At 56.2% G+C, this 14,334-nt stretch overlaps 1 protein-coding gene across 3 annotated transcripts; it reads right to left on the bottom strand.

Annotated features, from left to right (window-relative positions):
* Positions 1-200: 200 nt before the first annotated feature.
* Positions 201-13,937, bottom strand: ACP1 (acid phosphatase 1). Of its 3 annotated transcripts, none has more exons than XM_041756096.1 (6): positions 13,799-13,937; positions 8,954-9,027; positions 8,592-8,705; positions 2,060-2,121; positions 407-512; positions 201-332 (listed from the first exon to the last, which is right to left on the bottom strand). In XM_041756096.1, exons 1-6 carry the CDS (start codon positions 13,899-13,901, stop codon positions 255-257), a joined length of 537 nt encoding a protein of 178 aa, XP_041612030.1. In that variant the 5' UTR covers positions 13,902-13,937; the 3' UTR covers positions 201-254. The 3 variants fall into 3 exon arrangements, with proteins under 3 accessions (XP_041612030.1, XP_041612029.1, XP_041612028.1); XM_041756095.1 differs by lacking the exon at positions 8,592-8,705 and adding an exon at positions 8,753-8,866 and having other exon boundaries at positions 13,799-13,936; XM_041756094.1 differs by lacking the exons at positions 201-332; positions 407-512; positions 2,060-2,121 and adding an exon at positions 2,128-8,481 and having other exon boundaries at positions 13,799-13,866.
* Positions 13,938-14,334: the final 397 nt, after the last annotated feature.

The raw sequence follows: 14,334 nt of genomic DNA on the forward strand, positions 1-14,334 counted from the left end.
GCGGGTGACCCAGGGTGGGCAAGGGTTGGGTGGGGGTGACCCAGGGTGGGCAGGAGTGTGGGTGGGGCCCTGGCAGGAGAGGCTGTGCCAAGGGACGGGCGTCCCCGTGGGAACAGGGCCGTGTGCTCGGCGGCCTGTGGCTGGGGGCGGCGGGAGGGCGGCCTGGCGCGACAACAACACTTGGCACCGCAGACACCGCGTGGAGGAAACCCCTTTATTGCGTGTGGGGCCCCAGGAAGCGCAGGCCCGCGGCGTCAGCGCACCTTCTCCAGGAAGGCCCGGCAGCACCTGGCGCACTGCTGGTACACGGCCTCGAAGTCCGACTCGTTGCCCTGGAAGCACAGGCGGGTCACCACGCGGGCCCACGGTCGCCAGCGCGCGCCAGGGGAGCGGCAGGTGTACTTACGTAGTACGGGTCCTCGATGATGAGCTGGTTCTGCGGGTCGTAGCTCCCAAGGAGTTCGATTTTAGCTCTGCAGTTTTTAACCTGATTACTTTTTCTAGTCAAGTCTCTGTAAAATTGAAACATGAACTTAGTTTCCTGATCCGCGGCGTCAGGCGGAGCTTCAGGGACTAGCCCCGACACCGGCGAGCCACCCGGCTTAGGAGGAACCAGGCGGGGGTGGAGCGGCGTGACCCCAGTGCAGGGCTGAGCCACTGCAGCCTGTGCAACCGGAGTCAGTGACCGCGTCCTGCGGGGACACACGGCGGGGACGACGACACGGGAAAGCGGTGACCCAGACGCCGCCGCAGCGGGGAGGCCGTGGAGCCCAGTCCCAGGGGGCCTGCCCCCGCCCCACCTCGGACCTGCCCCATCTGTGCACACCCCCACCACCCCCACTCAGGCCCCACCCCACCGAAGCCCCTCTGCACCCACCCTCATGCCTTCTCACGCCCCCCGCCATCTGCGCCCACCCCCACCCTCACCCTCACTCCCGTCTGCGCCTACCCCCACTGCCCCCCAGCTGAACAGCGGTCCCACCGCCCCCGCCTGCCCCCACTCAGCACCGGTGGTGCGGTGCGGAGGCAGCTCCTCAGCATCTGCATCCTCCCCCACGTGGTTAGCGACCTCCACCGAGCACCGAGGATGTCACCCTGTGCCCCGGGACACGGCGGGCCAGGCCTCTGAGCAACACGGCGTGTCCCCACAGCAACCTGGGCACACGCGTGGGCTCCATCTGCTCCCAGACACCCGCACTGAACACCGAGGGAAGGGACCCTGCTCGTGACCGAGAAGCACCCACTGGCCGCCTGCCGACCACCCGGAGAAGTGAGTGCAACGTGAGACGTCCCGCTAAGGGCCTGGCCAGAGCTGGGTGCTCCTGGTGCTCCTGGACGCCGGGTAAACCCCAGTCGTGGTGACTGAGGGGCACAGTGCCCTCATCTCAGCAAGGGAATGACCTCGTACAGTCTCTTGGGTCACCTGACCCCCCGCGGCCGTGACACCTGTGTGACATGTCATGTTCACATCCTGGCACAGCCACCGGAGGTCTGTGCGGCTCCTCTCCCTGCACACAAAGCTCCTAACTGCCCACACCGTGTCCCCCGGGGTCCGACCCCACACAGGCCACTGGGCAGTGGCGGGCACTCTGCTGCACAAAGCCCCGGCCACAGCCTGCACACCGACCCGCTCCACCCATGAAGCAGGGCACGTGCCGCAGCCCTTGCGCCTCCTCCGTAAGATGCAGAGCAAGGGTCCGGGGCTTGGGGTGCAGACGCCACCACGGCGTACCCCAGCCCGTCTGCCTGCTTCTGTGGCTAAGTCCGCTAGGGCGGTAAGTCTCCCTGTCCTCACCTTCCCTTCCCGGGCCACATGCCCCGCGTGCCCAGGCTCCGGGCTATGCCCGCTCAGGAGCTCCCCATGGCCTGCGGCCGCGCCCCTCCGTACACACACGGGGAGACGCCGCTCACAACCACTCAGGACAGACTGTCCCACACACTGTGACCATCACTACCTTTAGAACTTTAAGACAATAAAAAAATCACTTTCGACCACAAACAACTGGCCTATTACGGAACTGACAGCTGAACAGAAATATCCTCTAGAAAATGGGATTACCTCAGATTGCTTTCATCCATACACAGTATATAATCAAATGTGGCAAAGTCTTCCTTGGTAACCTAAAATTAAACAAGAAGTCAAAAACAGTGTTTATGTTTGTAACAATGGCCTAGAGGCTCCAAAGCAGCACACGCACGAAAATTTGCTATATTTGAATTTCTTACTTAAGTTAAATAATTTAGGGTATTTTAAACTTAAAATAGAGTTAACCTATTTTGTAATATCATATTGTAAAGAAATGTTCTATTATCAAGTTCCCTGGAATAACCCCAACAGCCTAACACGTAAGCACAAAGTCTGACTTCACCCGTAATTCTCAGTAACGAGTATAATTCACCGAACGTATCAAATGTCATGCTTAACCCCCTTCGTCTCCGCCTTCCTCGTCCGTCGTCCCTGGTGACACACGGCGGTGAAGAACGACGGCTGCCCGCGCCGCTCCCTCCTGGGCAGGACAGCCCTGCACCCATGGCCGTGGACACCAGGCCGAGCCAGGTGCAGGGGCGTCTGGGGAGCCGGGGAGGGAGGCAGGTGCTCACGGAACGGCCGCCGAGGACCTGGACGCGTAGGCTGTCTCCCCGAGGACACGCCATGTGAACACGACGCAGGAGGCCACTCGGTATTTTTACGGATTCTAACCTGAGAACTTACCAGGTCTCCGACATCGTAACTTAGCAACATAAGCCCACTGAAACGTAAGGGGGAGCGTTATTTTATGATCCCTGGCTATCATAAATAAGGAGAGGCCACATAGCGAAGGTGGAAATAATTTCGCACAATGTAAGTTTTCAATAATAACCTCCGTCACTAAGAAATCATTTAAAATATAAGAGCACCAGGAAACTAGGAAGGATGCGGAAACCCTGGCTAACCAGAGTGAGGACGCTGTTCATGACGTCAGCGTCGGGGCGTCTGGGGGCTCAGCGGTTGAGCGGCTGCCTCAGGCTCAGGTCGTGACCCGGGGCCTGGGTCCCGCGTGTTGGGCTCCCTGCTGGGGTGGGGGGGAGTCTGCTCCTCCCACCACCCCTCCCCCCGCTCGTGCATCCGCTCTTGCTCACTCTCTCTCTCAAATACAAAAACAGTCTTTATAATAATCAGTGTAGCAAACAAATGATAAATATGCTCATTATTCTGTTAAAGATGTAACTTGTGCTCTTCAAATGTACGTGCGTGAGTTCTTAACGCAGCAGCTCATCAGGTGCCGAGGACGGTATCCTGTTAGCACTCCCGAGGTGCTAGCTTAGTCAACATCTATTAGAGCCATGCCATGAGCTATTTCCCCAAAACAGCTTATGAGAGACATCCCAGGAGTAACTATTAACAATGTTTTTATGGTTTTAGAACTACTACAATTATGGATCGTAAGACGGTCTTAGACCTGAGAGCACGTGAGAAGCGTATGTGATGTTCAGATCACAGTAAGAGCAGCTATGACCAGGCCCTACGAGAGGGCCGAGGGAAGGCCCCACGCTGAACAAGCCACGACTTGCTGGGGCAAGCCAGCTCCGCGCCGGAGAGGAGAGCTCGCTGCCTTGGAGCCGAGCGCGTGTGTGAAGCCGTGAGTGTGCCGCCAGGAGGGCACGGCCTGGGGGGGCCAGAACCCCAGCAGAAGCCCCCACGGGCAGCATGTACCTTAACATCGAAGGTTCCTGGCAACTCAGAAGAGGAAAGACAACAGCGAACCTTAATTATTCTGTCCAAGTCCACCGGTCGCCTGACACCGAACGGATCCCGTCCTCACGACGTCACGGACACGGGGCGGGGGGGGGGGGGGGATCCTAGGCGGGAACTCTCCAAGAGGGGGCCCACCAACAATGTCCTGGTGGAGAGGAGCGGGACGCTCCCGCCGGCGTGCGCAGAGACCAGGGACGCAGCCAGACCCCATGGTGCCCAGGGCCGCGCCACGCACGGTCAGCAGCGCCCGGGCGGAGACCGTGCTTCGGACGCAGAGAAGCCCGGGCAAGGCGCCGCTGCTGGAGCAGAGAAGCTCCAAAGGCCCATCCGCAACCTCACAGGCTGCAGGGAACGGCCGCGGGGCTGGTACAGCGGACCCAGGGAGCAGGGGCTGGCACACATCAGCCTCCTGTCAAAGCATCTGCCCCTGCCTCACCCGCTCAGGGCACCCAGTGGGGAGCAGCTGCTGAAGAGGACGCCAGCCGGGCCACACCACAGGCCCTCAGAGGGGCTCCGGGCAGGCTGTGCTGGGACGGAGCCCAGGCCGACAGGCCAAGCCTCAGAGCCACGGCCCGCAGGGGAGATGGAAAACGGAGAACTTTCCAGAACTGATGGAAACCGTCAAGGTGCATATTCAGGAAGCAGCTTGGCCTACCATACAGGACTGCTGGAAAAAATCCAAAAGAGAAACCTAAAGGCTGCAGAGAAAGCGAGAGCAATTTCAGGAACGGAGACAACGGAATCGATGAATCCGGCCAAATCCTGAAAGCAGAAACACTAGCGATAATCAACAAACTTAACAATTTTACCTGACTGGTTTTATGAGGCCACAGAACCGTGACGAGTGTGTATGCCTCGCGTGTGTGGCCCCGGGTGTGTATCCCAACATGTGTGACCCTGGGTATGTATCCCCCCGACAGGTGTGTGACCCCGGGTGTGTATCCCCCCAACAGATGTGTGACCCCAGGTGCGTATCCCCCGACAGGTGTGTGACCCTGGGTGCGTATCCCCCCGACATGTGTGTGACCCTGGGTGCGTATCCCCCTGACATGTGTGTGACCCTGGGTATGTATTCCCCCGACAGGTGTGTGACCCCGGGTGTGTATCTCCCCTGACACCTGTGTGACCCCGGGTGTGTATCCCCCCAACAGATGTGTGACCCCAGGTGCGTATCCCCCTGACAGGTGTGTGACCCTGGGTGCGTATCCCCCCGACACGTGTGTGACCCTGGGTGCATATCCCCCCGACAGGTGTGTGACCCTGGGTGCGTATCCCCCCGACAGGTGTGTGACCCTGGGTATGTATCCCCCCGACAGGTGTGTGACCCTGGGTGTGTATCTCCCCTGACACCTGTGTGACCCCGGGTGTGTATCCCCCCAACAGATGTGTGACCCAAGGTGCGTATCCCCCCGACAGGTGTGTGACCCTGGGTGCGTATCCCCCCGACACGTGTGTGCCCCTGGGTGTGTATCCCCCCGACACGTGTGTGACCCTGGGTGTGTATCCCCCCGACAGATGTGTGACCCTGGGTGTGTATCCCCCCGACAGATGTGTGACCCCAGGTGCGTATCCCCCGACAGGTGTGTGACCCCGGGTGTGTATCTCCCCTGACACCTGTGTGACCCCGGGTGTGTATCCCAACATGTGTGACCCTGGGTGCGTATCCCCCCAACACGTGTGTGACCCTGGGTGCGTATCCCCCTGACATCTGTGTGACCCTGGGTATGTATCCCCCCCGACAGGTGTGTGACCCCGGGTGTGTATCTCCCCTGACACCTGTGTGACCCCGGGTGTGTATCCCCCCAACAGATGTGTGACCCCAGGTGCGTATCCCCCTGACAGGTGTGTGACCCTGGGTGCGTATCCCCCTGACACGTGTGTGACCCTGGGTGCGTATCCCCCCGACAGGTGTGTGACCCTGGGTGCGTATCCCCCCGACAGGTGTGTGACCCTGGGTGCATATCCCCCTGATGTTTGTGACCCCAGGTGAGTATCCCCCCTGACACCTGTGTGACCCTCGGTGTGTATCCCCTCGACACATGTGACCCCAGGTGTGTATCCCCCTGACACGTGTGTGAATCCCCCGACATCTATGTGACCCTGGGTGTGTATCCCTGACACCTGCGTGACCCTGGGTGTGTATCCCCGACATGTGTGTGCCCCTGGGTGTGTATCCCCCCAACACGTGTATCCCCCCCCCCGACATGTGTGTGACCCCGAGTGTGTATCCCCGACACCTGTGTTACCCTGGGTGTGCATCCCCCCGACACGTGTGTCCATCCCCGGTGTGTGCCCTGGGTGTGAGCCCAACAGGACTGCCCGCAGGCGCTCCCCACACGCGGCACGGTGTTCACACGCACCCAGCAGGAAGTGGCAGCGGCCTCTGACGCCCAGGGTGGAGGAAGCAGCTAGCGGGACGGGAAGCAGGTCCTGGAAGCAGCCGTCATGGGCACAGTGGAGAGTGTCACCAAGGGAGAGCTGACCCAAAGGGCACACTCTACAGGATTCCGCGAAGGTACAAAGGCAGAAAGAATCCGGGTGGTGACCTCGGGGTGGAGGCAGCGGTACTCGCCCAGGAACCCGCTGACCGCCCGTCAGGCGTCACACAGAAGAACCAACGTATCAGCAAAGGAAACATCTCCACAGACCTGACTGACGTGCAGTCACACACCCAAACCCAGAACGAAGCACCCTAAAGATATTTTACTTGTTAACCCAGGTTGAAAGTATTAGGAAAACCAAAATTTTAAGAAATACAACAGAACAGTTCTCATACACATTGTGACAACCGCTAAGGAGAAAGCCTGTAAAGATGCTAAAACATAACAAAGATCTGAAATTATACTTTTTTTAAGACCTGTGTATTTAAAATAACTCAATTGTACTCAAATTATATGCCTGTGTACGAAAAAATAATCCAATCTCAAAAATAGAAAACCTGAAAGCCTGACAGCTTGAAATCACAAACTACTACTCAGAATAAATCCACGTTCTCTAAACCGCTGAAAGTAGAACTGGGCGAGGTGTGCAAACCCTGGAGACTGGGGCCGTGATCTCGACTGTGTCCTATTCCGCCCAATGAGAATTCACATAAGGAAAAGTCAGGCCTCCGGGGAGTTCACCTACATGGGTAGTTAGCCGACAGTCAGCTGACAGCCAGAAATGGGAAGTTCACAGGTTCCAGAGTAAATTTATCTAAGCCAAAATGACGTGTGTATTAGTAGCTGCTGAGACGTCGTTAGCGCAGCAGAAGTGTTTCTATGGCACTTCCGTGAACATTCCGGCTCACACCCGTACGTGCCTTTATCACAACAAACAAGCCAGTGGTCAAAGCCCGGTTCCCCCACCTTGAGGCCGGGTGACCGGTGATGGGCTGTGTATTTTCTCTCCAGAACTGTTTCTCCCCGATCAAAACACGTTTACCCACTACCCCCCTTCCCTAACAAGGTAAAGGAGAGGACAAAAAGTTATATGATCAAAACTAAAAATACAGGGCCGCGCGGCAAAGCAGTTGGGAAACCTTCAGCAAAGAGCTGCTTTAAGGTAACGGCGATCGGTCTCCGTCCAGTCTGATGCAAAGGCCTCCTCTAACACTCAGTCGCGGTTCCCATGGGGCCAGCTGCGCTTGTAAATACGTAATACACCTGACAACTGATCTTAAAAGCACTCGGCAGCTTCTCACTTCAAAGGCCCCAAAAGCTCCTCACTGGGCACGGCCTGTGGTTTCCGAGGCCAGTCCACAGCCCTGTGAGGCCTACAGAGCCTGTACGCCGTGTTAGGCTGGATACAAAAGAAGTTACGAGATTTAGCCAGGTTTCTTTTTTAATTTTTTTTTAAAGACTTATTTATATTAGAAAGTGAGCAAGAGAAGGGGCAGAGGGAGAGGGAGGGTGAGCAGCAGACTCCCGCCAAGCAGGGTGCCCGACGCAGGGCTCACTCCCAGGACCCTGAGATCGTGAGCACCATGACCGGAACCAAAATCAAGACTCAGATGCTGAACCAAGGGAGCCACCCGCAGCCCCAGCCAGATTTTTAAAACCATCCAACAGAGTTCCATAAAATAAGGATACTGATGAAGGAACTCCCCTCGCAGAACAGTATCTGAAGCATTCTGCCCGAGAAATGATGCAGCTTTAGGGGCAGCCCCGGGGAGAAATGACGCAGGCTTAGGGGCAGCCCGGGGCTACGGGAGGCGCCACCACCGCTCTCGGTGCTTCTGCAGGATCTCAGAGCTGCGCGGGCACCAACATGCTTACCAGTTCCAGGCGGCCTCGTACGTAAGTTAAAACGTAAACCTGGGCTCCTCTGCCGTATTTCAAACGTCCAACGGCCCACTGGCTTCCCACGGAACAGAGCGGACGCAGCGCACCTTCCTACCCCAGAATGTCCCGTGCAGCACTCCAGAATCCAGACCCCAGGTCCACTTGCTGGGAGCAGGCTGTGCACCCAGAGTATCAGCACGACCCTCTAAGACCCTTCACAAGTGAAAATACAGTTTTGAACATGTTACAGAACTTCATTCTACCAACAGACTTGTAACGTGAGCAGACTCGCCCCCAGGGCTCACACGTTTCAATCACGCAGGGACAAATGAAAAAGGAGATTATAACCCAGGTCTCCAGCTCGTAGGCTGGGCTCTCACCAGTACCCGTATGTGATTATAACATTCTAATCAGCAAATTCCAAGGTGGTGCTTGTCTTCTCAACTGTGGAACCAGCAGTGAAACAGAACGGGCAGCTGGTGGCTATGAAAACAGACCCGGGACAGGCACGCATGAGCACGTCAGTGTGGCTGAGCTCACCGCTTCTCAAGTTAGGGGCTCCAGTATTAGAAATTAAATGAGATCTCTTCTACCTGTCGTGCTTTATGGGCTGTGTTAATGCCATGATTTCTGAGGCAGGACAGAGCTCTCGGATCTGGTGACCGGCCCACGTTCCAGTCAGAAACAGCGCCACTGTCAATGACCCACTGCAACAGAGAACACACGTGTGCACTTTCAAGTTCCAGTACAGTACCTGCCGGGCAATGTGATTCATGGGGATACCATGCTTCTTCATGCAACTCTGCCCTCGATAATCAGGAGGGTTTCCTATTTCATACGTGGATGTCGCTGCACTGTCTATCCTCCACTGTAGGAGAAAAAAAGAATTTTTTTTCGCCATTTCCTGCCCCGAGGCAGCCAGGCTGGCCTCTTCAACATACAGAACCGTACTTACGTTATCTGAAAGCTTTTGATCAGTGACGAGTTTTCTGAAAACGGCTTCTGCAATGGGTGACCGACAGATGTTACCTTAAAAAAAGGGGAAAGCAGAGAGGGGGTGTCAGGTTTAATGCTCCGCGGCCGCTTCACCGGTGTCAGCAAAGTGAGGTCAGCATGCACACCTGGGGATGCTGGCCCAACCCGTGCTCCATGACCTGACACCAGCTGCCCAAGGACTACAACAACAAGTAACTAAGACATAAGAAAAACAAAACAATCCAAATCATTGTTTTTCAGGGTTGCTATTGGTGTCCCGAGGTAACTCATGTAATCAACAAAGCGGGCTGCAACACGTCTATTTTAAAACGAAGTAAAACAGGGTTAAAAATACGTATTTTTAAGTATATTGCACGTAAGGATGAACACTGTTTCATAAAGTACACGAACGCATCCCAACAGTAGCTCAACACAGACTTTCAGGGTGCAATAATCTGCTGGAGTCCGCCTGCTGAATTAGGGTGCTGCCCTGCAGGTCACCCAGAGCTTCCCAAATGGCTGCGAGTTCCGGGACTCCCCAGGACCACCCTCTCTGCTAGAGGTTCAACAACTCTCTAGAAGAGAAAAAATGAAGAAAATGCAAGGCTCGGGATTATAGTTTTATCATAACCAAAAAGATTCAAAGCAGAATCAGCCAAAGTTAGAAAGCACGGCGAGATTCTGGAAGTCTCCAACCTGAAGCTTTCTGGTCCTATGACACGTGTGACCCTCTCGTCATCCACGTGGGACAAAATACTCAGGGAACTGCCAACCCAGGATGCTCCCCGGGGCTCCGGAGCCAGGGGAGTTCCAACACGCAGGCGTGGATATGGGATTATGCCGAACTGACTGCAGCTGCCCTGGCCCCAATGTGTGGCTCACCCTCCAGGCATGGACTACATGAGGACCCCTTGGAACAACAAAACACTGTCATCCTAAGGACTAGGCTAAAAGCATGAACAAGATAATGAGAAAACTCCTCACCAGAAAAAAAGGAAGAGGAGTTGACCTCTTAGGAAGAGGACTTACTGGGCGGCTGTATCACTAAGAGAACAATCAACAACGTGTGCTAGTGGGTCTGGTGGGCGCAGCCCTAACTTCCCACTTAAGGGTAAGGGGATGTTCTAAGACACAGGAGCCAGGAAACTTCCCACAAATGGCTGCAGGCCTAGAGAGCCTGGAACGAAAGGGGAGACTCACTACGGGGGCAACCAGAGCACGCTGGGCATCGAGGGAGCTGCGTTAGGCAGACACGGTCACCTCCACTCATCTGGAATCTTCGGGTTTGTGATAGGCACGGAGCACTGGATCTTCTGAAGTGCGAAACACAACTGATGCCCTGGTAGGTGAGCCCAACACCGACTTTACCACAGTATTCTTCAGTTCGCACTTTAGTCTTAGGCCTTATAATATATTTATAAACCACAGAGATTGCGGTTTCCACAGCAGTGAAGCTTATCAACCACTCAACCGCGACAGGGAACACGGGAATGAGTCCTCGATGTCCTCTATGAGCTAGTTTGTGTTGTAACGTTTCTCCTTAAGACATTCTGGATTCTTGTTTTGTTTTTAAAATAAGTATTATCATCCCTACTATGTTAATCACTGAAAAGGTCCTGACGACGTATAATTGCTTTATCTGTCCCCGTACACCCTGGGAATACTTTATCTGCCACCACTCTATTCACTTTAAGACCACTGTTATTATTTTGAAACTTCAGAATAGATGCTTACAATCTCACATCTAAAGACATAATAATAAGGGCAGCCCAGGTGGCTCAGCGGTTTAGCGTCTGCCTTCAGCCCAGGCCATGATCCTGGGGTCCCAGGGTCGAGTCCCACATTGGGCTCCCTGCATGGAGCCTGCTTCTCCCTCTGCCTGTGTCTCTGCCCCTCTCTCTCTCTCTCTCTCTCTCTCTCTCTGTGTGTGTGTGTGTCTCTCATGAATAAATAAAATCTTTAAAAAAAAAAAAAGACATAATAAAAAGACTAGTCTCATCTCTTTACAAATAATTAACTACAAAATAACAGCTCAGATTCCCCACAAGACAAAAACTAGGATTATTTACTGCCTTAAAGTCAAGCCATATTCATCCACACTGACTTTTTTCCCAGATAGTTGTATTTACCGCAAGATGTATGTGTAAATATAGATGGGAAAAAATTACTACTGCAAAAATTAGAAGTCAAGTCATACTACTTAACAAAATTAGTGGAATCCTGCTTCCCCATAACTTGTTCTCTGGATTTCAAAAGTTGCTATCACTAAATTAAGGCATTATTAAAAATGGAGCTCATAAGTAAAACACAGGGCAGCCCGGGTGGCTCAGTGGTTTAGTGCCACCTCCAGCCCAGGGCCTGACCCTGGAGACCCAGGATTGAGTCCCACATCGGGCTCCCTGCATGGAGCCTGCGCCTCCCTCTGCCTATGTCTCTGCCTCTCTCTGTCTCTCTCTCATAAATAAATAAATAAAATCTTAAAAAAAAAAAGTAAACCACGGTGCTACAGGTTCACCTGTGGAAAATTCTAAGAACTTAAACTGTCATCTGCAGACTTCTTTAGAAAAAAGCTCAATCTGTGAAGTCTCCTGCTTGCTTTTTTCCAAATTAGGCAGCATATTACATCCTTACCCAACACCTGTACTCCAAGGGCTGAGACACACAAAAGGAAAAAATGACATTCTCCAAGGGTAGGGACGGTGTCTCCCACTTTGGGCAGCACCCCTCACAATGGGCAGCACAGAGGAAGTATCAATAAGTATCAATCAGTTGTAGGAAAGAGGTCATCTGACCTCACTAATCCATTATCACTTCCAACCACGCTGGAAGCACCGGGGCCTTCAACAGCTGAGCATATCTCTTGGGCACAAAAACACGAAACCCTCAATAATCCTGCCAAAATAAGGAGCGCGGTTCTTTCCCGCCATCAGCCTTACCAACAGAAAACATCTGACACTCCGGTCTGAAAAGGGCCCAAATAAATGCTGTGAAGGAATGTAGTTTTTACATTTCAAAGATACACCATTCTTAGTGCTCTGTGTCGGGCGATCGTGCAAAAAGGCATTCGTCGACTCCTGGAACCTGCCCAGAATCTGACCCCTCAGCCCCCCACCCGCGATGCTCTTGGATCCAGCACACGCTCCTCTGCACCCCTGGCCTCACCCCCGCCCAGTCTAATCTCAAAACAGCACTTGAGCACTTCTCTCTAAACGTCCCAGCTCCGCTCAATGGCTTCATCCTCCAGCCGATTATCTCCTCCAGGGTGAGCCCGAGCCCTCATGTGGCCTCACCAGACAGGTCTCTGTAGACCCTAAAACAGCATCTGAAAACTATGACCCGTAGCTCCCTCCGTGTACAGTCCAGAGAACCAGGAATAATTTTTACCTTTTGAATAACTGGAAAAACTCAGAAGTAGAATAAGATCTTGCAGCATGAGAAACCCACATGGAATTCAAATTGCAGCGTCCATAAATAAAGTTATACTGGGACACGGCCAAGCATTACTGTTTATGTATTGTCTAGGTCCACTTTTGCAAAGCACCAAATATTTACTCTCTGGTTCTTTACATAAGGAGTTCAGCGTCCTGCCCCGGAGCACTCATTTCTTGTAAGGAATAGCTTCCCCGTGCATCCGGAATAGTTTGTTATGCATCTGCGGCGGCACTGAGAAAACAGGCACTGCAACTACCCTGGAGTCTCCAGGTACAGAGGAAGGTGTGGCTGGAAACGGCTACTGGGTCTCTGGGCCAGGCCGGCGGTTTCCCTCCAGCATGAACAGGACCAGCACTCCTGTTTCAAGGCTGGTCGCCCACTTTCTTCTGGGCCCGGGATGCTTCTCCGAAGACCCAGGGCTTGCTTTCTCTGCCTCAAGTCTTTGCCCAAGCGTCACCCTGCAGGTAAGGCCACCCCGACCATTCTACTTAAGAGTGCACTCCACGCCCACCCCCTTCCCTGCCCTGCAGTCCTTGATACAACATCAACTTATTAGATAACCAAGTGCTCGGGTGTGAACCCGAGCTCTGTGGAGGCAGCCACTTTGCGTGGCTCCGTCTCCCTGGCACTGAGAAGACGGCCTGGTACTACAGCTCTGCGGACACACAACACTGCGCCGAAGATCGACTCAGCCACGCGTCCCCCGAGAACGAGCCCCGCGGTGGTAACGTCCGCATGACCGGCGACGCCAGGGCCTGCCAGACCCAACAGGAACCGGCTGCCCTCTAATCGCCGTGGGTTCCGGACGGCAGCCTTCGACGGAGAGCTTAAGGACCAGATGATGGCCGCCACCAAGGTGAGACGAGGCGGCCCTCTGCTTTCCCCTCATCAGCAGACTGAGCAGGTGAGAGGTAGTCCAGCGGGTAAGGGGGAGCCGGGGCACAGGGAGGGCCAGCAGGTGAGAGGGGACCCCGACTGGACAGCGGGCAGGTGAGCGGGAAGTAGCCCGGGGCGCGGGCAGGTGAGCGGGACGCGGCCTGGGGAGGGGGCAGGTGAGCGGGACGCGGCCTGGGGAGGGGGGAGGTGAGCGGGACGCGGCCTGGGGAGGGGGCAGGTGAGCGGGACGCGGCCTGGGGAGGGGGGAGGTGAGCGGGACGCGGCCTGGGGAGGGGGCAGGTGAGCGGGACGCGGCCTGGGGAGGGGAGGTGAGCGGGACGCGGCCTGGGGAGGGGAGGTGAGCGGGACGCGGAGCGGGCAGCAGGTGCGCCGCGCGGAGGGGAGCCTGCGGGGTCCGTCGCACCGTCCGCCCCCCCCGCCGTCCCCGGTCGGGCGCAGCAGCACAGCCCGGACCCCCCCCCCAGAGCCCGCCCGGGGCCGGGGCGCGCCGCCTCACCGAGACACACGAACAGCACGGACTTGGGCACCTGCTCAGCCATCTTCCCGCGCGCACAGCCGGGCGCCCACGGAGCGCGTCGGACGTTTCCTGCGCGACGCATGCGCACCTCGAGCGCCCCGCCCCGTGCGCCTGCGCAGGACGCCCTCAGTCGCCCCCGGGGCGAGCGCTTCGGCCTTGCGCCTGCGCAGGACTGAGCCGGGGGCCGCAGTCTTCCGGAGGACGGAAGGGGCGCCGCGGGGGCGGGGCGAGGAGCCGGGGGCGGGGCGAGGAGCCCGGGGGCGGGGCGAGGAGCCGGGGGCGGGGCGAGGAGCCCGGGGGCGGGGCGAGGAGCCGGGGGCGGGGCGAGGAGTCTGCAGGCGGGCGGGGGCTCCCTGGGCGGGGCGCGGGGGCCAGGGGTGGTGAACGGGAGCCCGGGGTCGGGGCGCTGGGCCCGGGGGTTCGGGGGTGAGCGGAGCCCCACGGGGGGCGGCACCCCTGGGGACCCGAGCCCCCGCCCCCCGCCCGTCCGGGCCTGCGCGGGTCCCGAGGTCGGG

Source organism: Vulpes lagopus, chromosome 5, assembly GCF_018345385.1.
Source record: "Vulpes lagopus strain Blue_001 chromosome 5, ASM1834538v1, whole genome shotgun sequence".
NCBI lineage: Eukaryota > Metazoa > Chordata > Mammalia > Carnivora > Canidae > Vulpes > Vulpes lagopus.

Coding starts and splice junctions, on each gene's coding strand:
- ACP1 (XM_041756094.1), bottom strand. CDS start 5,826: ATGTCGGGGGATTCACACACGTGTCAGGGGGATACACACCTGGGGTCA.